The following is a 27,400-nucleotide window of genomic DNA, read 5'->3' as shown; positions in this document are numbered from 1 at the left end:
AAGTGCGCACTTTGTTCTGTTGGCATAGCCGAGCGCAGTGGCGGATCCAGGGAGGACCGCACCGGGCGCACGCCAACCCCCCCCCCCTCTTTATTTTTCTTTTTGTTGAAACAAAAGTAATAAAAAGAAGAAAAATGGGGAGGGTTGCGTGCGCCCCTCTTTAATTTTTTAAACGCGCCTCTCTTTATGGAATTCCTGGATCCGCCCCTGAAGCGACCCAACCAGTTCATTCCGTAGTTGCGTTGGTAAGTAGGGTGGTAGGTGTTAGCATAACACTGGTGTATACAGGTCTACTTGTATGTTTCCATAATAAAATCGCTCGAGAACTCAGACGTCTACTTCTTATATTGTTATAAACGTGTACATTTGAGCTTGGAACTCATTTTAAGAATCTATTCTATTTTGTTTTTCCTGGGAGACCACGTGAGGTGGATGTTTCTACAGAATGCCATCATCAGCCCAACTCATCGCCGTGGTGTTGTGGATTGCACTAAGTCCCTGTCACGCACAGCAAGAACTAGGTAACTTATTCCTTTATCCTTCTGATAAAGAAAAGAATCAAAATAGATTATCATAGATAAGAAAACATGATGTAAAAATGTGATGTCTTCTTACGTAATGATGTATCATCAAGACAGAGAAAGATTTTGGTTTATTTTTGTGAATATTTTATTTCATGATTACTCCCGAGACGTCAAAAGCGAGATGGGAACTGATCTTTAATTTTCGATTGTAATTACACCAGTTAAGATGAGTCGAAAGACAGACACCCACACAAAGTGTAACAATATAGGAACTTTCCCAGTTCCATTCAAATGTAAATTAGAATGCCAGTGGCTTAACCCTCTGCGAGCTATCCATTAATTTCATGTCCATAAGATTATGTACAATTGAATTTAGTCAAGCAATTGAATACTGTAAGATATATAGTTTCTTAAATACATATATATACATATATATATATATATATATATATATATATATAGATTATTTCATTTTCAGCTTTCAGCCCAAAAGTTAGGGAGGCATGTGCACACACCCATTGTTCTGTAAGGAAAGAAATCAAGTGTAGAGTTTGTTAAATGATGTGTGCAAGATATATTACATTCTTTGCAATTTCCGTTATAATGAGAAAAAGGAAACTAAGAGGGTTATTGAATTCAGTAATTCATTATTGTTGTAGGCTTAAAAATTTGGTTCATTGGCACATTAAAGGGTCAATTCGCTGCTTCTCATGCCAGTGAAAGTTATTCACATGAATTTCTGGGATGTGAATTTTGATATTCACTCTAAAAAGAAAAATAAACTTCAAATAAGTAGATTTTAAAGAGATTAGAATATTGAAATAAATATTTGAGCAGCTTCAGTTTTTACATGCGCCTCGTGTGTTCTAGATTATGTACACTATATAGTAACCTCGTTCATGTAAAATTTAATGAGAAATAGTAAGGCAGGCTTCCATCTTATGCCAAAAGAGAATATATATTGACACGAATCACAATTAACTGAGGGACATTATTTAGTAACCCTTTGACAATCAGTGATTTAAATAAATCAAACTTAGTTCATGTGCAATATCATTCATTTTCATCTGCCAACGATTAGACTGTACTATAAACAAACTAAAACAGAATATCTTAACTCTAGTGTGTTTACTTAATGAAAAAAAAGTTTATGAAATTAAGCAAAGATCACTAACTAATGAGTACAATATTGGACAAGTACAATAAAAAAAGGTCATGTGTGAATTTCAGTAGGACGTTTTATGTGGTGAGATCTCTTCAAGTAGTCTTTGTATACAATTTTCTTGAATTCGCGTAATGAAATTAAATTCCCTTCGGAGGACTGATTACTCTCAACGAAAGATTTTTTGAAGTATGAAAAATGTTCCAATAGTTGTGTTTTACGTGTGCAGGCAAAATAAAACGAGTGCAAGAATCGTGTAACTGAAGACGTCATATCCCATCAGAACAACGAAATCATGACAGAGACACGATGTTCAAAAGCAACTTATTTTTTTTTTCCATTGGCATATAGTTCTCTTAGTTTCCTATCTCTCATTATAACAGAAATTTCTTCAAAAGAGTGTCATAATATATTTTGTACACATCATTCAACAAACTACTCAATATCTTTCCTTACCGAACAATGGGTGTGTACCGCATTAACTTTTAGGTTGAAAGCTGAAAATGAAATAGTTTTTTTTTAATAACATATTTAAGAAAAACTATATATTTTACAGCATTTTGCTTGACTGAATTCACTTGCTTGCCAAACAGGTGGGTCCGTTTGACCCCTGTTCCGCTCTGGGTTATATTTGCATGTAAAAAGCAGTGTAAAGGAGCAATATTTCTTTGTATATTTGCTTTCACCTTTTCTTGACCCGTCTTGTCCATGGCTAACTTTTCTGCATTCCTTTTCCCTCTCCCTCTCTTTACCATATATGGCATTTATACACAGCGTTGGGGGCTATTTACGCCGTTCTAACCGATCCTTCTGTTGGACCGGTTGTAATCGATCAGATGGTGAACAATACTAAGGTGAGAATGGATACCAGAGAGGCCATTATTCTATTTTCTTTTCCTACATCATTTGGTGATATTCTCTTCATCTGATTTTATTCAAGTCAAATTGAGTATATTATTGCATTGCACTTTAATCTCCTTATACAACTAATTACAAACAATGATTGTGACTGCATTCCGCTCGTTTTAGTCATTAGACGTTTTGATTTTTTTTAAAATTCTGTTTTCGGGGTGAGTTAATACACATCTTGTATACTTTCCCAATATAGTGTCGAGCAGAGTTTGCTGATATTAATGTGCTACCAGCTTTGTTTGTATTCAGATTCATCGTAAGCCAGTAGCACAAGAGATTGAAATATGTCATTTCTTTATGGGTGATATCTTAAATCACGTGACCATTACTGAGAACACGACACTGCACGAAATGACACAGAAAACAAGATGCGCAGGAATATAACAGGAATGAAAGAAAAAGCAACAAAAGAAGAACAGAGCATAAACGACTTGTTTTCTTTCCAGAACGAAGGGAATAGGAGAGGGTCTACCCATGTTTGCGATCTACCGTGTCGCATATAAGCCATGTGTCATAAGATTGAAAAAGCAAAATCCCTCCTTTTTTCAGGATCCGACGCAATGTCTGACTGATCTACAACAGTATTCGACAGATTTGGCTATTGGAGCAACTTACGCCCGCAAAAGTAAGCACAAGCAACGTATTGTCGTGGGAGATTCTTCGTCTGTAATAACGAAAATGATAAAGAGAAATGAACGTGTATATTCGGGTGCACGTCACGAGGCCGACACCCACGAGTCATATAGCCCACGAGTCATGCAGCCCATGAGTTCGACACTAAGCTTACAAGGCCCACGAGACCGACAAATTAAGTCCCGTGTTGTATCTGTCGAACTCTCGGGTTGTTTTTACCTGTGTCGAACTCGTGGGCTTTATTTGTCCTGTGTCGAACCCATGACTACGGTGAGTTGTATGACTCAAGAACCTGTTTTCAATGTCGAACTCGTGGGATGTATGACTCGTGCATGGGTGTCGGTCTAGTGGGATGATCCCGTATATCATTCCACGAGCTACCCTTCTTTGACAGAAAAAAAAACTAACAACAGCAGCAGTGAGAGCCCTATATGCACATTCATAAACTTCATGTGTGTGTGTGTGTGTGTGTGTGTGTGTGTGTGTGTGTGTGTGTGTGTGTGTGTGTTGTGTGAGAGAGTGAAGTGCGTAACTGACTATACACGATCGACGTCAATGTATACACACAAGCCAATGGAGATAATCCATTTAGCACTTGAACCCTACTCATGTTAACCTTATAAGCATATTGTAACAATCATCCATTTTCATATACAGTATAATATTTTCGATGTGTTTCGACTTGTAAATTTCACTGCACTCAACGCAGTTAGAGGAAAAGCCAACGAGAAACAACAACAGCAACGCATAAACACATCTATTCAAATGATGTTCTTTAGGCCCCTATTTGAATTTCATTCAACATCAGACTCTTTTTCTCAATGAAATTAGTTTGAACAAGAATAAGCAGCTGTTTTTCTAACTTGTGCTGCTGAATGACATTCTTTTTTTTTAAACACACGGTGCTATATAATTATTTTTATTTCATTGTTAGTTTGTTTTTCGCAAATCAGACCATGTATATGAAAGTGATATAAAACTCGGCATAAATCTCAGAAAAAGTGATCTTGATGAACTAATCAATATCTGCTTCATTACCCTGACACTTGTGCTGCTGAATCATATTTTTAAAAGGTATAAATATAAGATTTTTGTTTTTTCCTTTTTTTTCAAATCAGACCATGGATACAAAAATGATATAAAGTTCAGCACAAATCTCAGGAAAAAAAAGGTACATTGATCAACCTGATCAAACTAATCAATATCTGTTTCATGGCACACACCGCTCACTTGAGAATACAGCATTTCGCTAAAAACCCGCCATGAACAAAAATCTCATATTAGTCCACTCGACACACTTGCACAAACACACACACACACGCACACACACACACACACACACACACACACACACACACACACACACACACACACAAAGAGCATGATTCCTCTTTGCTGGGGGGGGGGGGGAGGGTAATTTTCTAACGTTTCACACCACCCCGTACACTTGACTCTTGTTCAACACTTTCACCGCTTAATTCAGTGGTCACGTCTTTCGGTGATATGCCCGGTGTCGAGGTCGAATTCATCTGGACCGCCGTGGAGTACGGCATGATCGAGCAGTGCTTGGACGTTAATAAAGGCGACGCCAGTGGTTCCCCGTTTGACGCCCGCTACTGCATGGCTATGACGGAAGTCGGAGAGGTATGAGCTGATAAACTTTGTGACCTTTTGGCTTTTGAAGAACTCTGTAGACAACTAGACCTTTAATGTTATATTATCGTTTTAAATCACTGCAATTGTGATTCTTTGTCTTTGTGCGTTTGACATTTGTATTCAATTTGTTATTGATTAAATGCGGAAAAAAATCGAATCAAATCGTTCAAATCATATCAAATCAAATCAAATCAAATCAAATCAAATATCATCTAATCTGTGATTTACAGACATGCAATGGATGAGGACATAGATTATCAAGAGTGCATGGATGTCGCAGTCATTACCTTTTGTTATAGGGAACATGAGTTTTAAAGGGAACCATGCAGGTGTGAGCATGGTTAGCAACAATAGTGTTCACAGATCGGGTCAGGTGAGGTTATTTTAGAACCAGCTTCCATGGCGATGAATAACACTAACATCATACCTTGGTACTCTATATCTTTGGCGTGTTGTAGGACCCGGACTCGATGTTACAAATCCAAGTCGGAACGTGCTGGCCGTCTTCGTGCTCGGGGGAGGAGGTCAACGTGATCGCCGATGAGAGTAAATAACTCTTTACTTGATTATGCCCTTATTTTCATTTGTTTTAAGTCTTAATTTGATTTCGGTATAATATTTCTACGAGAACGAGGTAAGTAAATGAACAGGGGTATACATGTAATAGAATTGCTGATATATTTTCGGTATCAAAGCTGTTTAAATGGTAAGATCACGGTTTTAGTGTCGTAGAACATGGTGTCTTACAGCTTACTTTTTGGGTTTAACATCTTATCATTATCGCGTAACCTTATTTCCTTACTATTGTCACCAGAATTGATTTTATTAATTCAGCATGCTCATTGAAGTTGTTTGTCATCAACAGTCTTGACGAAGTAGCTTTGATTTGGAGGATAGTATTTTTTATTCTAAAATTAAAACCGAAACAGCTTGTACACAGTACAGATCAAACAGAAAAGGCCAACTATCTTAACAACCAGCTCGGATATCACTGTGCAAAGCCTATAAGTATCACATGAGGGTCCATCGTTGTAATTGTCACCTTTTTCTCCCGAACCCGCAGTGTCTATAACTGTGTTCAATGTCACGGATCCGAAACTAAATTTCAACTGCTTTGCGCCGGAGCCCTGGGGTGCTGATGCCATAGCAGTCCTGTAAGTCAGCCAAAGTACTTGCTGTAGGTACCTATATTCCACTCTTTCTCTCTTTTTGCTATGCCAACTGCCAGACGTCATTATCTAAAATGTCATAAGAAATCGAGCACACTGCAAAATGTTAGCGAATTTGGCATAGAGTTTTACATCTGGTCAAAATTTTAGAGAGTGATATTTTTACTAACGTTATAACCTCAAAGACTGAAAAGGATTTTAAAAAGCCGCTTTGTCGTTTAATAATGTTCACAAAATGAGGATATAGATGTATACCAGCACAGTTATGAATACAGGACTTTTCAGTGTAGTTTATTGTTTTATTTTGTTTTCGATCGATATTAGCTGTTCAGTCCAGATCTGTTTTTCCCATAATGTTTAATTAAACTCACCAGCAGCAACTAAAATTCATACCGAAATCTAGAAATGAAGAAAATAATCATTGTACTAGTCTGGTAGGAATGGGGGGTCCCCATGCACCCCCCGAACACATTTTTTTAACTTACTTTTTTGTAACCCTTAGGGTGTCTAGTTAATGATTTTTTTTGTTCCCAAGAAAAAATCGTGTCCCATGGAGGTCATTGGCGGCCATCTTGGCAGCCATCTTGGATTTTCAGGGAAAATCATTATCTTCCATAACTTTTGAACTACACAGCATAAAATTATAAATAAAGCATTTCTGCAGGGTAAACGTGACACGAGGAATCGATTGCAATGGTTATTTACGTGATTAAAGCAAGTCTGAAACAAGAAAAGCCTAAAAACATGCAAATTTCGGTGTCATTTTCACCGAAAACTACCCAAATAGTTTAACTTTTGAATTACATAACATACAGGGACAAATAAAACAGTAATTCAGAGTTAATACGGCATGAGGAATAGTTTGAGAGAGTTATTTACATGATTAAAGCAAGTTACATGCAAGAAAAGTCCAAACATGCGAGGAAAACCAGTGTCGTTTACTCTAGAAATATTCCCAAGTAGTCTATATACATATATACATGACAATCTCATACCTCCTAAGAGTAAACTTACCTCTTTTTCTTAACAGTCTGGTAGGAAAGGGGGGGGGGGGTCCCGTGCACCCTCCTTTTTATATCCCTTAGGGTGTCTATTTGATTTTTTTTTTGTCTCCAAGTGAAAATCGTGTCACATGGGGGTCATTGGCAGCCATCTTGGATTAGCGAGGAAAATCATTAGTTTCTATAACTTTTGAAGTTTCCAACATACAAGGAAAAATAAAACATTTTTCAGGGTAAATGGGACATGAGGAATCGATTGAGATAGTTATTTACATGATTAAAAAATGCTTGATACAAGAAAAGTCCAAAATATGAAAAATTCTGTATCGGTTACACTGAAAAGTACCCAAATAGTTCAACTTTTGAACTATACACAACATACAGGGGACAAATAAAACATTTCTTCAGACGAAACACAGCATGAGGAATCAATTGAGATTGTCATTTACATGATGAAAGCAAATTTGATACAAGAAATGTCCCAAAAAATGAAAAATTAAGTGCTGTTACTCTGGAAATGGCCCAAATATTTCATGCTACATACATGACAAATTGCATACCTCACAAAAGTGACTAACAACTCTGTCTTTAGATCATTGCCCAAATGGGCCTTTTTTGTTTTGTATCAAAAACATTAGATAGAATCTGAAGAGAAAATTAATTTCAAGCATTGTCACCCCTCACTTGGTGAAAGAGAATAAGAATGTAAGCACTGTGGCAATTCATAGGCAAATACCCTTAAAAAGAGGTGACACATTGCATGATAATAATGTTGATCACAACACTTAAAAGTGACTACTGGACAAAGATAAAACTTGAACTGAAATTTAACACTCTTTGTGCGCGTTCAATTTCGTTTCATTTTACATTTAAAACGAGTTTGAGTTGGGATATATTCAAGGAAACAATCACTGTGTCAAAATGTCGAGCCGATTTAAAAAATTTAGATGCCAAAATGGTTTCATTTATTCTCAGGTTAAAAAAAGCAGTTCATTCAAACGTATTTGTTTAAAGTTTATTGTCCGAAAACAAAAAGAGAAACATTTCATTTGACAGCCGGAAATCTAGCCTGTGAATAGGGACTGTATATCAATGTGGATTGCTGCTACTTTAATTTAGAAATATTTGCATATGAATCGCTCTTGTGCTTACATCCTGTATGCATTCAATTCAAGTTCACATTGATTGGAATTAAGTTTCCTTTCGAATTCTGTTAAAAGTTGTCTGGTATAAGACGCAATATTCAAGCTATTATCAAAAGACATAATGATATTTTGAAAGGGTTAGTCACATGCCGATTAGTGATTGGCTGAACACAGTCACGTGATGGAAGTGCATTCGTTATGTTCGCCCAAGGGCGAACATTCTTGTAATGTTCTCCCATGGGAAAACATTTCCACGTGACAAATGACAGAATTAATGCCTAGGACCGCACCGCACTTATAACCTCCCTCAATAGCATTTCAAACCCTTCGGGTGGAACATTGGGTATGTTCCCTCCGCCGCCAGTCATCATCTATATATTTCAACGTTTGTGACATGTGTATATGCTTTTCATGAAGTATGGAATTAACGTATATTGAAAAAATATAAAGTAACACAATATGACTTCACTTTTCTTAAAAAGTATTCTGAATGCTCATCCTGTGTAACTGTACAAACCACAGAAGCGGTTATGCGATATATCAGGTTTTCATTTCACACTTCTTTAATTTCTATACCGGTAGTCATCATCAAAACGATCATTGTAATCAATGTCTGGCTCCTCTTCTTCATCCTCCTTCATTTCCTCAGTAATTTTCTGAAGCAAGTCAATGAGGGAAGTCGGAAAGATAGGGCCACTTGACCACACTGGCTCCATCATAACAAAGGTTACCTTCTGCCATCCTTGTCCAGAATCAAAGGAGTCATATACAGAGCACCAGAAGATTGGTTGGTCAGCTCTCTTTAAGATGGCAAGGCGATGGGTCACACATTTAATGTGTAGGATAAGGTTGTCTCTGCAAGGTGGGAGCATGAAGAAATCTACATTGGAGTTTGTCGTCATTTGTTCGCCCCCTCCCATCATCTGCTTTGGATGATGCTGCTGTAAGTAGACTTCTCCACCTCTTATGGTCATACATTAGGCATGTGAATGCTCCAATGTCTTCTGTCACCTCTTATTGGCTCTACAGACCACCCATCTCCAAGGTTTAAGTGGGGGACAAAAAAACATTGGCACATTTCAAAGTCATGTTGTAAGATTTCAGCAGTGTTCATTATAATGTAATATTGAACAATTTACCACATTTCAGTAAAATATTGCAGAGATTATAATGTCATACTACTCTCTCCTGAATGCTGTATGGTACATGGGGTGGCTTTGTAGATTCTTTAGGGGTCCGACTTTGCCCCTGCTCTTGAAGGCACTTGTTACATCTTCCCCTGTAAACACATGTAAGTATTGTGGTACAGTAGCCAGCTCCCTTTGATTCTGTATGCCAGTTCAACGACGTTTAATCACAATCTGGCAATGCTCGACAGTCCATTTATCAAGGAGGATAGTGAGGGTGACGGAGTAAGCATAGTGCAAGAAGATCAAGAAAATGTCTGTGTCTGGTATCCTTACTACAGCTGCTTTGTACCCAAGCTTAATAGTGGAATACTCGAGGTAGAGCGCTACCCTGGTGTCCTTCTCCTGGTTAGACGGCAGTTCATGGATAGAGCTTATTGTCTCCTGGGATGAATAATTAGGTGAACAAAAAGAATGTAACAGGAATCACTTAAGCTTCAGAGAATGTGATTTCTGTTACATTCCTTTTGTTTACACAATGATATGTTCCAAGAGACAATGGCGCGATATTCATGAGTGACTGTCTAACCAGTATAAGGAGACGGACACCAGGGTCGTGCTCTACCTCAAGTGCTCTGCTAAACTTGGGTACAAGGTAGCTTTGGTGAGGAATCTAGACACACATTTTCTTGATCCCCTTGGTCCTTGCTTAATCCATTCTACAATGTAGTATCTTTCTTAATAAACGGACTGTCACGTATTGCCAGGTTGTCATTGTCAATTAACTTGCATTTTTATAGAATCAACGAGAGCTCATATCCTGTATACCAAAATACCTTGACTGTATGTGTTTACCGGGGAAGATGTAACAATTAAAGTGCCTTAATGGGTTGGGAAAAGTTGGACCCCTAAAGAATCTACAAAAGTCACCCCACATACCACATAGCATTCAGGTGAGAGTTGTTTGATTTCATGATTTCAGAAGTATTTAACTGAAATCTAATAAGTTGCTCAGTATTATATCATAATAAACACTACTAAAATCTTAGACTATGACTTTACAATATGCCAAGTTGAGTGTTTTTTCCTCACAAATCTTGGTGATGGGTGGTCTGTGGAGCCAGAGGTGACAGATGACATTGAAGCATTCACATGCCTAAAATGTATAGCGAGGCCCGGGAGAAGTCTATCATAATGGCGTTCGCAGCATCATGCTGAAACAGATGGTGGGAGAGGGTGAGCAACTGATGACCAAATCCAAGGTGGATTTCTCCTTGCTCCCACCTGGCAGAGGCAACCTTATTTCACACTTTCAATGTGTGAACCATGGGTACCACCTTGCCGTCTTCAAGCGATCTGACTAGCCAATCTTCTGGTGCGCTACCTCTTTAATCCTGGACAAAGGTGGCATAAGACAGCCTTCGGTATCATGGATCCGGTGTGGTCAAGTGGCCCTATCCTTCCCACTTCCCTCATTGACTTGCTTCAGAAAGTTACTCCGTAGACGGAGGGGGATGAAGAGGAGGAGCCAGACATTGATTACAATGATCGTTTTGATGATGACTGGAAATTACCAGAAGTGTAAAACCAAAAGCTAACATATTATCGCTTACCGAATCTGTGGTTTGTATAATTGCATAGGATGAGAATTAAGAATATGTTAGACAAATTAAAGTCATAGAGAGAGAGTGGATTTCTGGCTGTCAAGTGATTTTCATATTTTTATTGTCCCCGCCGAACGAGTTCGAGCAGGGGACTATGAAACGGGCTCCGTACGTGTGTGTGTCCGTGTGTCCGTCCGTCTGTCCGTCCGTCCGTCCGTGTGTCCGTGTGTCCGTGTGTCCGTGTGTGCGTCCGTGTGTGATCAAAATCTTCAATTTGCTACTTCTCTGTCATTTATGAGCCAATTTTGATTCTGTTTGCTTTATATGATAGCACTACATGGGAGCTTTGAAACTTCTACACAGAATTTCAGTCGTGACCTTTGACCTTGACCTTTGACCTATATTGTACATTTTGCTACAAAATGCTACTCCTTCGCCATTTCTAACCCGATTTCGATTCCGTTTGCTTTATGTGATGGCACTAGGTGAGGGCTTCAAAACTTCTACACAGAATTTTGACCTTTGACTTCTTTGACCTTTGACCTTGATTTTTTGACCTATATTGTACATTTTGCTACAAAATGCTACTCCTTCGCCATTTCTAACCCGATTTCGATTCCGTTTGCTTTATGTGATGGCACTAGGTGAGGGCTTCAAAACTTCTACACAGAATTTTGACCTTTGACTTCTTTGACCTTTGACCTTGATTTTTGACCTATATTGTACATTTTGCTACGAAATGCTACTCCTTCGCCATTTTTAACCCGATTTCGATTCCGTTTGCTTTATATGATGGCACTAGTTGAGGGCTTCAAAACTTCTACACAGAATTTTGACCTTTGACTTCTTTGACCTTTGACCTTGATTTTTGACCTATTTTGTGCATTTTGCTACAGAATGTTACTCCTGCGCCATTTCTAACCCGATTTCGATTCCGTTTGCTTTATGTGATAGCACTAGGTGAGGGCTTCAAAACTTCTACACAGAATTTTGACCTTTGACTTCTTTGACCTTTGACCTTGATTTTTGACCTATATTGTACATTGGCTACAAAATGCTACTCCTTCGCCATTTCTAACCCCAATTTCGATTCCATTTGCTTTATGTGATGGCACTAGGTGAGGGCTTCAAAACTTCTACACAGAATTTTGACCTTTGACTTCTTTGACCTTTGACCTTGATTTTTTACCTATATTGCACATTTTGTTACAAAATGCTACTTCCGGCGGGGACATATGTTACGCACCGCGTAATTTCTACTTTTCCTTGTTTTCAGACAGAAAGGCTTTAAACAAATACGTTTGAATGAATCATTTTTAACTTAATCTTAAGTAAGTTTAATGATAACAATCTGACACCTAAATTGGTGAAACCGACAGAGCATTTTGGTACAGTGATTTCCTTTATAGAAATACACTTACTCAAACTCTTCAAATACAAAATTATATGAAATAGAATATGCACACAAAAAGTGTTCAATTACATTTTAGCTTTGAATTTTGTCGATTAGTCACTTTCACATGTTGTTATCAAAATGTGTATGTTCACCTCTTTCGATCTGCTTTTTTACGGGTATCTGCATATGAATTGCCATCGTGCTTACATTTTTCATTTGATTTCAACAAGTGAGGCGTCAAAATGCTTGGAGTTGCATGTTGCATATTTTTTTTTTTTTTTGGATATACAAAACACCATATTTGAGCTATGATCTAAAGACAAAGTGCCAAGTCACTTTTGTGAAGTAGTTTGTCATGTATGTATACGGATTTTGGGTACTCTTCATACGGTGTAAATGACATCAAATTTTTCGTATTTTGGACTTTTTGTATCAAACTTGCTTTAATCATATAAATTACCATCTCAATCGATTGCTCATGACACAGTTACCCTGAAGGAAATGTTATATTTATCCCTGTATGTTGTGAAATTCAAAAGTTACAGAATTTACTGATTTTCCTCTCAAATCAAAAATGGCCGCCAATGACTCCCCTCCACCCCGACACGATTTTTACTTGGAAAAAAAAAAAAAAAAAAAAAAAAAAAAAGAATCATCAAATAGACACCATAAGGGATACAAAAATTTAGGGTGCATGAGGATCCCCCATTCCTAGACTTTAGTGGTTAGTCAATCATATGAGGTATATAATTGTCATGTATATATGGACTATTTGGGCAGAGCAAACAACACCGTTTTTTATTCGCATGTTTGGATTTTTCATGTATCATAATAGTTTTAATCATGTAAATAACAATGTCAATCGATTCCTCATGCCAAATTTACCCTGGAGAAGTTATTTATTTGTCCTTGTATGTTGGAAAGTTCAAAAGTTATAGAAATTAATGATTTTCCTCGCAAATCCAAGATGGCTGCCAATGACCCCCATGTGACACGATTTTCACTTGGAGACAAAAAGAATCAAATAGACACCCTAAGGGATACAAAAAGGAGGGTGCATGGGACCCCCCCCCCCCTTTCCTACCAGACTGTTAAGAAAAAGAGGTTAGTTTACTCTTAGGAGATATGAGATTGTCATGTATATATGTATATAGACTACTTGGGAATATTTTTGGTTTTCCTCATATGTTTGGACTTTTCTTGTATGTAACTTGCTTTAATCATGTAAATAACTCTCTCAAACGATTCCTCATGCCATATTAACTCTGAATTACTGTTTTATTTGTCCCTGCATGTTGTGTAATTCAAAAGTTAAACTATTTTTTTCGGTGAAAATGACACCGAAATTTGCATATTTTTAGGCTTTTCTTGTTTCAGACTTGCTTTGATCACGTAAATAACCATTGCAATCGATTCCTCGTGTCAGGTTTACCCTGAAGAAATGCTTTATTTATAATTTTGTGCTGTGTAGTTCAAAAGTTATGGAAGATAATGATTTTCCCTGAAAATCCAAGATGGCTGCCAAGATGGCCGCCAATGACCCCCATGGGACACGATTTTTTCTTGGGAACAAAAAAAAAAATCATTAACTAGACACCCTAAGGGTTACAAAAAAGTAAGTTAAAAAAATGTGTTCGGGGAGTGCATGGGGACCCCCCATTCCTACCAGACTATACCGTGCATTATAAAATTTATCGTATATAGCTTGTGAGTGAAAGCTGCTTCGATCAAATATCTCTCTATCCAGGACTGTGTTCAGTTTGATTGCCGCCCTTGTCGTGATCGGTACGATCTACGATCTATACCTGCGCGAGCACTTCATGAACGATCGTTCACCGACTCAATCGATCCCCATCGATGATCGCGTCCAGTCGTCTTTCACCAACGGCGGTACTCAGAACCTCGCATTCACGACCGCCTGCCCGACGACACCGCTGCAGGACACCCAAGCAGAAAAGTATCGCTCCTTTGGCGACGTCGACCCGCCGGTCCAAGATCCCGTCATCGTGGAAACGTCCCTGGGAACCGCCTGGAAGTCAGAACCAAATGAGAACGCTCGGAGCTCTGAGCAACTCCACGCTGGGGGAGACAGTGCGGGACAGGACCGGGAGGGGAGGAGCAAAACATTTGGTAATTAATTGGCCTGTAGTTTCCAAGGAGGGCATGAAAAGAACATGAGTCATTAAACACACCCGAAGATTCTTTGCTTTATAATGACATAACGATTGACGTCACACAGTTAGGTTTGCAATGACTTATCTTTGCTTGGACATAATTGAACATTTTTTCATGCATTCCATATATTCATGCACCTATCATTTCTTCTATAAATGGTGGGAATGTGATCGATTCATGCCTGTAGAAACCATCGATGGAATCCTCATGGCTTACTCCGCGGCTTCGAACCTCAAGTTTCTCCTCAGCGCCAAGCGCTCCAAATCGGATATCGGCGCGCTGTACGGTCTGCGCACACTCAGTATGTTCTGGGTCATTCTCCTGCACTGCAATCTCTTCCTCTACGGCGCCCAAAAGATCGGTCAGACTCGTTCTCTCTCTTTTTCTCTCTTTCAATTTTCGGTTGTTGCTAATCTCGGTTCAGTTTTCAATCCTCATTCCCCTGGATTTCTCATTCCTCTTCGTGCATGATTATCCCGCTCTTTTATTATTTGTTTGTTTGTTTGTTTGTTTGTTTTTATTGTCTCACATTCCATGTTTTCAAAAACAAATCATAAATATAACAAGAAATTGAATGAGTGAATTTCGTATCCAACGAATAAGACAATTAAGACGTGAAATATGAAGAATCTATGTAGAGCCTCTCTACATAGACACTCTGTCACTCTGCCTCTCTACATAAACACTCTGTCCCTCGGATAGGACATAAAATGGAGGTCCCGTGTATGAGAGAGTCACAGCTCATGCACGTAAAAGATCCCGCTTCATTCATTCATCGCAAAGAGCAGGGTGTCTAACCCGGTGAAGTGGTCCCACCCCATGTACTTCCAACTGGACCCCATGGAAAACCAGCTTAGTGTAGCTGAATATGGGCTATCCAGCCATCTTCACAGATGGAAAATGAACAACAACAACAACAGCCATTGCTTGTAAGGCGTATTCCCAGATTTGTCTCCTCTTATTCCTCATCTCCTCTTAATTAGTTCTTCTCCCTTTATTATTTCACCGCTCTGTTTTTTCCCAGTTCAATGACATTACTTCAGCAGACGATGTACAAAAGTACAGATAACAATGAGATCATTTTGAAAATACCGGGGGAGCATCTCTAGCAGTACAACACTTGTGGCGAGTGTGCCATCTGCAAATCAATATCCTCTCTAATCATGATAATAATGCAGTAATATTATGAAATTTTGATAGATGAAGATACAAAGCAGAGATAAGGGACAGGGACGATGAAAAGGACAGAGACAAATAGATAGTTAATTGTATCATGTGAACATTTACACTAACAGGGACGTGAACATGAATGTATTATAACAATAACAAGAGCTCTTATGGGACAAAACAGACTCACCACGAGGTAGTTTCACGCAAGTGTTCGATTTTCTTCTCACTGGTGCTCAATGGGACATGACCCCTTTTACCGCCTTTTTGCTCTAAAAATGTCGATGAATGTAAAATGACGAAGTATGAATTATACGACGATGGTAATGATAAAATGTCAATAGTAATACGAATACGAGCGACACATTACACTCATCTCTACCATGAAATTCTTCAGAGCAATCAAATGATATGATGTCCCCTCTATACGTGTTCTCTTTATCACAAAGAATCTGCATGTTCTTGGCCATCTTGACCATCTTGGCCATCGTTTTCTCAGATTTAATGAAGTAAATTAGCTTTCGTAGATTTTCGTATGCTTCATGGAGATTAGGCATCGAAAGTATATCCATGTATAGTTATGATAACGCTAGATCTATTCTTAATGGACAATACTTTATATTTTGTTTTTTCTTGGCCTCAGATAACTACTATTATGCGATTACGAACTCACTCAGCTTTCCTATGATGGCTATTAGGCATTCTACCCTCTCCGTGGACACTTTCTTCGTGATAGGGTAAGACATTTGAAGCCTCGAAGAAATGCATAGAATTATTATCATTTTTATTATTGTCATATCATTAGTATCATTATTATTATTGTAATTATCATTATTATTTTTATGATGATTTTCGCTATATCAGTAATAATAATAATGATAATAATAATAATAATAATAATAATAATATTATTATTATTATTATTATTATTATCATTATCATTGTTATTTATGATGATGCCATACAGTATCATACCAGCGATATAGGTATTGAAATAGTTCAAGGTGTTAAAAAAGGCCTCTGAAGACAAATGGCATCATTAGTTCCGAGCAGAAGTTAATTGCAATATTCGCCCTCCAGATAGGTAATTCGCGGACCCGGTGACCCATTATAGGCTTTAGACTTGAGCGGATTAGGAAAATTCGGACTTGTTTCCATCTTGTAGGTTTACACCAAGCTCTCGGATAAGCCATAAGTCCTCGGTTGGAATGCAGTGAGTTAAGCCTTCAAAAAGTGTTTTACATAACTTTAAAGAATTTTTCGAATTTTATATGCGTGCATCCTCCTAGATCATGACTCATCTTGCATATCATGCACCCTTTCAATCTCCTCTCTCGTTAGGGGACTCCTTGTCACGTACGTCACGCTAAAGAAACTCACCAAAACCAAGGGCAAAATGAACTGGGCGATGTACGTTTTCCACCGCTACTGGCGCCTGACCCCGGCCCTTCTGGGCGCCATGGCTCTCTGGGTATCACTGGGAATTCACATGGCCGGCCAGGGTCCTCTACTCGACTTCTTTTACAACCAGTTCATACGCGATAACTGCCGAGAAACCTGGTGGACGTACCCTCTCTACATCAACAACTTATACCCTTTCCCCGGAGACAACAGCTACTCGGTACTTTCCCCGTTACAATGTATCGTATGTCCTCCCCCCCCCCCCCCCCAAAAAAAAAAAAAAAAAAAAAAAAAAAAAAAAAAATAAAAAAAAAAAAAAAATAAAAAAAATAAAATAAAATAAAATAAAATAAAATAAAATAAAATAAAATAAAATAAAAATAAATAAATAAAATAAAAAATGAAAAATAAAATAATGAATAAATAAATGAATAGATAAATAAATAAATAAATGAAATAAAGTGAAATAAAAATAAAATAAAATAAAACAGGAGCTCCGCAATGATATCTTTAAAAATAGTATATCAATCTAAATACAAATTCAGGGTATGAAACTATAACTCATTGCCCACATCTTACAGAAAACCCTATTTGATTTGCTTCAGTGGTCAAAGAGAAATGAGGAATTTTGTAGAGGATGTCAGGAATCTCTTCCCTCTAGGTTTTGCAGTCGTCTATTGTATTCACACACAAGAGCATCAAGTGCTAAATTTGGAAGAATCAGACTCATGACGTGCTTTACAACAATCCACATTTCTCCGTGACCACTTAACCAAATTCAATAGGATTTTCTGCAAAATAGAGCTACGATGTTATATTTTAAGACCTTCAAGTAGCATTTAGACAGTTTAATTACATTGGGTGTTATCTATGCGAAAATCGGATTGTAATTTTTTTTTGTGGACACACTGTACATGAAAACCTATTATGCATATAGGCCTATAATCCTAACTAAATCCTAACCCCCTCCCCCCAAAAAGAGAGATAATTTGAAATAAAAATGATAATCAACCTTCTTACGATCAATCATTAAGTAATCAATATACGTCTTTGAATACAAAGTCATGCTTGGTTGTCTTTCCGCGGATTCATAAAAAAGGAACATGAAACCTAGAAATACATGTTGACTTATTTTCAACATCATTTCCATTTTTCTAGCATAATGAAAGAGCACTAGATTTTCCTCTTTCAGAAAAGAAGGCGACAAATATTACCCCTTGACATGTTTCAGTAAAAAGTCCACGAAATCTGCACCTTTCATATGGAATTATATTTTGTGGAATTTTCTTTATATGTTTTCTTTAAATCGTAGTACATTACTAGTATGTGATGCCATGATCTAGTAGTCTTCTGATCCAGCAGTCTCGTCACCAAATTAAAAAAAAAAAAAAATCGTAACGTTTGAACGGATTGTCCGATTTTCCTCAAACTTTCATTGATGTGTTCTACCAATATTGCTGCAGTCGCTCAATCCGTAAGTATATTTGGGATTAATTCCCCTTTAATGTGCCCATAACAATGAGCAGCTTGCCTGAAAAACAAAAACAAAAAACAAACAAATTAGACATACATTTTTGGCAAATTCATTTTTTTAAAAATTTTATTATTATTATTATCATCATCATCATCATAGTTATTATCATCGTCATTATTATTATTGTTATTGTTGTCGTTGTTGTTGTTATTATTATTATTATTTGCATTGGCAGGTTCTTTGAAGTCTATCTTTTTTGTTGTTTATTGAAATTTGTCTTAGCTCTGTGACTGTAAAGCCCCAAGACCAAGTTTGTTATATCCAGGCTTCGACACCATTTTATTTTTCTCTCTCTCGGGGCTTGCTCGGGCCTCTAAAATATTTCAATGTGATATTTTGGTGGCCAGAAATAAGAAATTAACGTAACAATCCACTACTTATCTAAAAGTTTGCCTGAATGGGCCACCAAAATATAACCCTTTTGGAAATTTTAGAGGCCCAAAATAAATTTTTGGTGTCGCCCGTTCATTGGACCACCACTGAAGTCGAACCCTGTTAATATAACACACAAATATGATTACATACAAAATACATAAAGTTATCTGTTGCTTCAGCGTGTCTCTTTTTGAAACGTTGCCAAACACAATTTCAAATCTAAAAGTAGCACATGAGTGATAGGGCTATAAGTAAGATGTGAGGTGATTACATGGTGTCTCACGTCAATATCTCTTCTTTTTCTAACTCGATTTTTGTTAATGCTATTTTCCTTTTCCCCAGTGTTTCGGCTGGGCGTGGTACCTGGCATGCGACATGCAGTTCTACTTGCTGAGCCCCTTTATAATCATTCTCCTCTACCGGTACGTATTGATCGCATCATACAGTTTTTTGTGTGTGTTTTTTTTTGGTACATTTCATCATTTTCACCAAATTCGTCAAAAAAGTTCGTTCGTAACCTTTCGCCGCCCAGTGATATACCCCCCTCAAAGCAATTCAATATGTTCAACTTTTCTTTGCGACAAGTAGCGACAAGAAAAGCTGTTTCCGACAATGAAAACTGCTATCATATTTGATCGCAACTGCTTAGGAACTTGCTTGCAACTGTTTACGAACCCTGTCATGGCAAAACCTAAAATTTACTAGTATAGGAGACATTACCTCCTTTAATTTTCATTCGCTTTGGATTGTTTATCATATCGGAGTGAATGGGTTTCTTATGCTTCTGTTCAGACGGCCAAAGCTTGGGGTCACCGCCATAGTTGCCGTCACCGCGGTGTCTATTGGATCCATGATTGGCATCAAATGGTACTATGGCATCAATCCCGTGGGAGAGTGAGTAAAATAGAAACACTTTTGGTTCTGGAGCTAGCTTTTATCTTTTGACCAAAACCAAAAAGAGAGATATGGATTGAGTGAAAGCAGCAACATTGGTAGAACACATCAGTGAAAGTTTGAGGAAAATCGGACAATCGATGCAAAAGTTATGAATTTTTAACGTTTCGGTATTGAAACCACTGGATAGGAGACTACATGAGTTTATGACATCATGTGTGGACAACAATATAAAGAAAATTCAACATGCTTTCACTTTTCTTGAGTAATAAAAGAGCACTTGACTAACCGCTTTCAGAAAGCAGGAGAAATAATTACTGCCCTTAACATAAGTCAGTATCAAGTGGATTTAATGTGTAATTTTCATGAAAAATGTTTTTTTTTTTTTGTGTGTGTGTGTGGAGTTCTATTTGTATTTTTTATATTGTTGGCCACACATGACGTCATAGACTCTATAGTCTCCTTCTCCAGTGATTACAACACTAAAACTTTAAAAAATGTATAACTTTTGCATCGATTGTCCTATTCTCCTCAAACTTTCACTTATGTGTTCTACTAATGTTGTTGCTTTCATTCAGTCCATATATCTCTTTGGGTCTGGGTTTCCTTTAAGGACTTTGACACCCTCCCCCATTCCCCAACTCCCGACGAGGAGGAAAGATACCTCATTAAACAAATTCAGATCTTATTGTCTTAAGGATGCTACCTGCCAAATTTGGTGAAAATCTGTCAATGGGTTCTCCAGAAAATGAAAATGGTTAATGTTCATGCACAGTCTTGACAGAAAGTTTTTTTCTGCCATTTATACGTTTGTTTGTTTATTTGTTGTTATATCCCGTCATAAAAAGGCATGCAAATGAAATAACTTTACAATTATACAGAGTTTACAGAAATGCAATGATATACAGTACATGCATATGCAAATAAGAGAAAATTAATATCACTGAAAGGTAAAAGTATGAGTTTACAGACAGAGAACCAAAACAATAATAACAAAGACAGAGTAATAGATAGGGTAAAACGGCTGGAAAACCCATATTCAGAGACACTATTGTAGAGTCACTTGCCTTCCATGGGGATCAGAAGAAAAAAAAAAGATAGAAAAAGAGGGGGAAGGGGAGGGTAGTATCGTCTTGTGATGATAATACTTGTAATTTTCAACATTATCTTCTTATTCTATTTAAAGGTCCATATACAAATCATTCATAAAAACACCATCATTGAGTCTTAGTCATTTTAATTATTATATATATTTCAAATATGTACGTAATACATTGTTGAAGTAAAATGATTTGTATATTTGCGAGATGTTTTTGCACATTTCTCGGATTTTGCACGTTTCTCGTCTGCACAGGGTTGCAAGAATTAATGATCATGTAGTCTGGTCTTGTGGTCTGGAAATTAGACCAATGAACGCATTGCCTTTATATGAAAATTGCGAATTTCCTATGATAAACTCCAAATAAATTCAATACCCCCCCCCCCCCCAAAAAAAAAGAAAAAAAAAAAAGATAGACTTGAGGTAGAGAAGGAGGTCGGGGTGGGGGGGGGGGGTAAAATAGCATAGTTATGGCAATGAGTGAGAAAACCGCAATTCATACTAAGGACGAGGAATGCTGTAGCGGCAATGAAGGTTAAAGTTATGCTAATCAAGAAAATGAAAATGTTAAAAGTTATCATTATATTAATTGGATGTTCATTACTAAATCATGATATTCATGTATGCACAATACACACATAATAGTATGTAATAATTATGTTATTGTTAATAACATGTAGATAGGTGGATAGATCCATTATACTTTGTTCTTGTTACTTGTAATATGAATACGGTAAATATAATATGCATGATGTTATAATTGCTGAATGTCATGAATGTGATCCTTCCAAAATGTTTATTCACTCTTATCACATTACTCCTATTTATCATTTCATCTTTATACTAGCAAGTATAACGACCGGCCTATCCCTGATACTGACATCACCTACACCAAACCATACACGCGAATTCACTCCTACACTGTTGGGATGTGTGTCGGCTACATCATGTTCTATACCAGGGACCGCAAGGTGTCAATGCCATGGGTGGGTATACGGATTCATGCTGGCTAGCCTCAAAGAGAAAGTCTACCCCAAAATGTATAAACTTCCGAAAAAAGAGAAAATTATTACTTAAAGAATGATACAAAATGACAAAAACCGAATGACAAATAAGGAAGATATGACATTTCAGAATTTCATTTTTTTTTCGAAAAACATTTCTCGACCAGTCCTTATGAATATTCAACTTTAGTGAGTTGATGATGTCATAGATACCTTCACAATTTTTCATGTATATCATAATCTTATATGAAATTTATTTGCTATTTGAATTAATCATTTGTATGTCTCAACTGTCAGATTCAAATTATACTGGGCTCAGCTAGTTCATTCAACTGACTTTGTATTTCATTTATTAAAAAAAAGAAGAAGATATGAAATAAAATCAATCAAATCAAATTCGGAATTTTTGTTATTTTTAGCTAATGCAAATAGAAGCATGTTCCCATATCAAGACATATCAGAGCTAACATCTTTTCTTTTTTATTTTGGGTGTTTTTAAGGCAAGTTTTACATTCATACGGCTAAAGTATGATATTTATTTGTCATTTCTGTATACGAAATCAATACGAAATTGTGAGAGCATGACATCGCCAACTTTGCCGCTCTGAATATTCATATTAGTACTGGTCAATAAATGTTAAAAAAGGACATTTTAAATATCATATCTTTCGAATTTCTTATGCAATTTTTGGTCATCTTATATCGTTCTGTAGGAAACGTGTTTCTCTTTCGTTTTGCCAATGGGTAGATTTCCTCTTTAATAATGAAAGTACATGTATATAAGATAATGATCGTCCAGTCTCTTTCTATCCTTACTTATTAATTTCAACATACCACAAAGTTTCTTGACTTTCTGATCCCTTTTTACTTTACACTAGGCACATTCGTTTCAAATTTACATTACTTTCTTCATTTTTCTTTCATCAGTGGATCTATCTTCCCGGTTGGATCGTGGCCTTTGCTCTCATGTTTGCCTGCGTCTACGGCCTCTACTGGGCCCTAAACCCGACCGACCCCGACTTCGTGTTCGAGCAGTACAAGGCGGTTTTGTGGGAGGGGCTCACTCGTTTCACATGGTCCATCGCCATTGGCTGGATCTGCTTCGCATGCGTCAACGACTGCGGAGGTGAATTTTCGAAGTTTCATTGTCAGTTATGTACATGTTTAAACTTATTTCGTTTGATATTCTACCCTCCTAAAACTTTAGTTAACCCTTTCTGTGCCTGTGAGGCAAAAATGTGTCGATTTCACACACACACACACACACACACACACACACACACACACACACATGCACACACCTATATATGGACATGTAATGAATGTGACATACAAAGGGTTAAAATCCGTTTGCAGCTGAATGACTGCTCTCAAAGGGAGTCCAAAACAAGGACTTATTATGTGCCTCCTTTGTTCCCATCCTCCACTTTTTTTTTACATTAGTTTATTGTGCTATGCGTTGACACATTTTTTTAATCAGCGATTTTCCGAACTGAAGTATTATCGTTATCAATGATTACCACTATTACCTTCCATATTATTATAGGAAACAAAAATGACTGAAAATACAACAGCTTGCATGAAAAACAAAGTGAAGTTAGATATATCCAAGTTTGGCTTATTACAATAATTTGTATAATGATTAACAAAAGGAAAGGGAAAACAGAATTAGTGATGAAAAAGCCAATACTTTGAGAGTAAAATAAGAACAAAGTTGATGCGGATGAGGAAAAAAGAAACAATAATGGTCCTAGATATTGCACATTAATTGTCTTGATTTTCCTATTCACGTATAAAAGCGGATATGATCTCCAACATGAGGTTGATACAATTTATGTTAACACACAGATACATTCGAACAAACACAAATACAAACACATGCTGTTTATCTATTTTTTTTTTCGTTTGACTTAGGCGTCGTCAACACGTTTCTGACGTGGAATTTCTGGATCCCAATGGGTCGTCTGACGTACTGCACATATCTCATCCATCCCCTTGTCATCTACAACGTCCTCTTAAGTGGCAAGGCGCTATTTCATTGGGGAAACTTGTCATGGGTAAGTTTGGGGGGTTTTTTTTCAACCATATCTTGATTAGAAGCTGCAAATATTTTGTCAGCATCGCAAAGTCCGCATTTTTTCTCTCATTGCTATATTCATTCGTAAATATCATATTTTGTCCAATACTTTATGATTTGTACTTCTTACAAAATGTTGTGTTCGGTATCATACCTCTTTTTGGCTGAAAATAAAGTCTTGAAACAAAGAAGCTGTTCATTTATTTCTGGAAATCACTGGTCATGTTCATCCTGACATCAGCAGGGGAAAAAAGAAATGCAAGAACCCACTTGAACAAAATATAGAAAAATACGTTAGATCTAAAGTACTGATGCTTTCGAGTGCATTGTGTATTGACTTAATTTTATAAGATGACTACAGGTCATCTGATGACAAGCCCTATTATTTCTGTAAGTTGGAATTTGTTGAGAACCTTTTTAGACTTTTACATTTAAAATAACTTGTTTCTAGTTGCGTGTGTTTATTGGACTAGATCATGTTATTAGCCAATAATTGGTTGGTAGGGAATTCATTGAACGTTTATTATACACAGAGGCAGGATGCAAACCTGTGAACGCTGTGTGCAGGTTAGGTCATTTTTGCTGCATTCAACAAGAGCGAATGTGCTGGGAGAAAACAAAAACAAAACAAAAACAACAAGTAGCTATCATCCTGATTAGATTGACAATCCCTTAAAGTTGTAAAATACGCTGCTTCTATCGGGTCATGCATGGTTCTAGACAGATTGACGTCGTATACATCTCACCTGTAAATTGATCAAATTGCTTGACAGAGGTTGTCGGCATGTCCTGCAAAAACTGCTAGTGTGTATTTTTTCTTGTATATTGGTTTTTGCAATGATATTGACCTGTACTCCTACAGAGCTACTTCTACGTGGGCACCCTAGTGTTCTGTTACATGGCTGGACTCATTCTCTCGCTGCTCATGGAAATGCCACCAATGGGACTGGAGAAGGTCATGTTCAAGAAGTAGGTGGATATACCACATTTAAGCTTGGTGGAGTCCATCCCGGGGCCATCCACGCTCTCACTCTAACGGATGTGTTAGCACCTACGCTGCAACTTTTGCATACTAGTAGATCTTTCCAAAATACATTTCTGAAACGGGATGTATGTTACGAGACCGACACCCATGAGTCATACAGTCCACGAGTCATAACAACCCATTGGTCATTGTACATTCTACGACTTACACAGCCTACGAGTCACACAGCCCATGAGAGTTCGACATTATAAGCAAACAAGGCCCACGATCGAGACCGACACATTAAGCTCCCTGTTGTAATATCTTGTGGGCTGTTTTACCGAGTGTCGAATTCAAGTGCCTTATTTCCTATAGCGTCGAACTCATGGGCTGTATGACTGGTGGACCTTTTTTTTTCAATGTCGAACTCGTGGGTGTCGGTTTCGTGGGAAAACCCCTTGTAGGGTAGTCCCCATGTATAGACATGTTCATGATTACTTGAAAATGACCAGAGTGATATAAACATAAACAGAATCTGAAAGGTAAAACCTCTGCAGTAAAAAGAGAGATAGAACAAGAAAGTTGTGGAGTTACAAAGGCTTACGTCATGTTTTCGCCTTACGGTGATGGCTGATATTGGCCACAGTTACTATTTAAGGTGGGAAATGTTTACATAACGTACGATTATTGGACAGTTTGTACATGATTTAACTAGATGTTTATTGCACTCTCTTGTTTGATTTAGTAGTGTTTCTGAGTATCTCCTTATGTGAATATCATGAAAAAAATGCGTTCACCTTGACATAAAGTTGATCAAGAAGTAAATATCTACTTTGGTAGTCGCTCTGGGCAATAGCCTATTGTTTATTGAATATTACTTTTTTTTAACTTTCTTCCAGTTCTGTGTTAAACTGTATCCTACGTAATATTGTATATACATTTTCGGAAATGCCTATGGTTCCTTTCTAATGTTGATGGTATGTTACTTTTAGAGTACTCTCTGATCTATCTCTGTCTACGATGCTCCTCAGGGAACCAACATTTATTTGAACTCTTAACCATGCATATTAAGTGATGTGATGTGATGTCATCTGCACAACAGTTTGACTTCATCAGCACACACATTTGACATGGAATGACCATAAAATGGGGTACATCTTTCACTTACGTCAGTCCTTGTGGAGTTGTAAAATTGTTGTATTTGCGAAGACATAAATTCCACTTGAAAAGGGGGATGTATAGCTGCTGAGATCTTTAACAAGCCCTATGAAATAGTGATTTTCATACTCTAATGATATCGTATGGTATTAACGTAGGAACCGTGAATGGTAGAGGTGATCATATCATTGACTTTGTGTAATTTGCATGTGATTTCCACGGATATTCCTATTTGGTGAAAAGCAGTAGAGCTTGAAATAATATATCATATAAATTATACTAAAGGTTATTTTTTTTTCTTTGTCCGATTATTAAGTTGCCATGAACATGAAATCTGGTACCTTTCATCTCAAAGTGCTTACGCATATAAAATGTGTTTATCATTTCCAAAGACTTGTTTAACTATAGTATATCATAGTGTATAATATATCTTTGCAAGTTATATAGGATTCCGTAGGTTTTAAAAGCTGTTTGTTCTTCCGTCATAACTATCATACTGTGATGTGGAAAATAACAGAGAGAAAGTCAAAGGTTCGGTGTTAACTGAAGTTAACTTTGATAATGATGGCACAATCTTGGTTATTGATTAACAGGATATAATAATTAACAAAACGAGTCACCAGTGCTAGCTCACAGCATAATTGTCCAACAGATATCAAAATGTCTTCCCTGTTAATAGAGCTAAACATTAATCATATAAGAACAAAGTTAGTCTGAGTTTCATTCAAAGTTACACTGTTTTCGTGAGATATTTTGTGAAGATTATAGAACTAAAGTATTGGATAATCATTAAAGTGATTAATACCAATCACTGGTCATTTTGCCTGATCATTTGAAAAAACGACCGTATGCCTATTACTGTCTTGTGTACTTGAGTGCATGTGTACATGCGTGTATGTGTGTGTGTGTGGCGCAAACAGATTACTACTATCTCTTTGGTGTGGCATGTGTGTGTGTGCGCGCGCGCGTTTTAATAATTATGGTGATATCAAAGAGATTTTATAATCTCTTTCGATGGAATACATTGTATTATGTGCATGTCTGTATGCTGACTATGCTTGCACATGGCTACACAAACCACAGACTCAAGTCCTTTTATTACACCCGGTAATACTGTCTTTGAGATTTGTGACAGGAACACAGATTTTCTCGTCTTCGGACTAGAAGCCAACACGTATAATTCCTTCAAGAAATGATACTTTCAATGAGGTGACTATTCGTGT

At 37.2% G+C, this 27,400-nt stretch overlaps 1 protein-coding gene across 2 annotated transcripts; it reads left to right on the top strand.

Annotated features, from left to right (window-relative positions):
- Window positions 1-274: 274 nt before the first annotated feature.
- Window positions 275-26,917, top strand: LOC139713285 (nose resistant to fluoxetine protein 6-like). Of its 2 annotated transcripts, XM_071625029.1 has the most exons (16): window positions 275-521; window positions 2,461-2,540; window positions 3,148-3,223; window positions 4,715-4,875; window positions 5,346-5,433; window positions 5,951-6,041; window positions 14,077-14,459; window positions 14,692-14,865; window positions 16,315-16,408; window positions 17,013-17,292; window positions 19,324-19,403; window positions 19,774-19,875; window positions 21,822-21,960; window positions 22,906-23,104; window positions 23,893-24,035; window positions 24,918-26,917. In XM_071625029.1, exons 1-16 carry the CDS (start codon window positions 446-448, stop codon window positions 25,026-25,028), a joined length of 2,277 nt encoding a protein of 758 aa, XP_071481130.1. In that variant the 5' UTR covers window positions 275-445; the 3' UTR covers window positions 25,029-26,917. The 2 variants fall into 2 exon arrangements, with proteins under 2 accessions (XP_071481130.1, XP_071481131.1); XM_071625030.1 differs by lacking the exon at window positions 14,692-14,865.
- The last annotated feature ends 483 nt before the right edge of the window (window positions 26,918-27,400 follow it).

The sequence above is a fragment of the Diadema antillarum genome, unplaced genomic scaffold, assembly GCF_040938485.1.
Source record: "Diadema antillarum isolate AM-2024a unplaced genomic scaffold, OU_Dant_1.0 seq00001941_RagTag, whole genome shotgun sequence".
Classification (NCBI taxonomy): domain Eukaryota; kingdom Metazoa; phylum Echinodermata; class Echinoidea; order Diadematoida; family Diadematidae; genus Diadema; species Diadema antillarum.
The sequence above is the reverse complement of the archived record's forward strand: the minus strand, read 5'-3'. Positions and strand labels throughout refer to the sequence as shown.

What these genes read in the sequence shown, in the direction of transcription:
- LOC139713285 (XM_071625029.1), top strand. Translation starts at nt 446, where the DNA reads ATGCCATCATCAGCCCAACTCATCGCCGTGGTGTTGTGGATTGCACTA. An exon ending in CAACGTGATCGCCGATGAGA is followed by an intron (nt 5,434 to 5,950) that starts GTAAATAACTCT and finishes CCGAACCCGCAG; the next exon opens with TGTCTATAACTGTGTTCAAT. An exon ending in CCGGAGACAACAGCTACTCG is followed by an intron (nt 17,293 to 19,323) that starts GTACTTTCCCCG and finishes CCTTTTCCCCAG; the next exon opens with TGTTTCGGCTGGGCGTGGTA.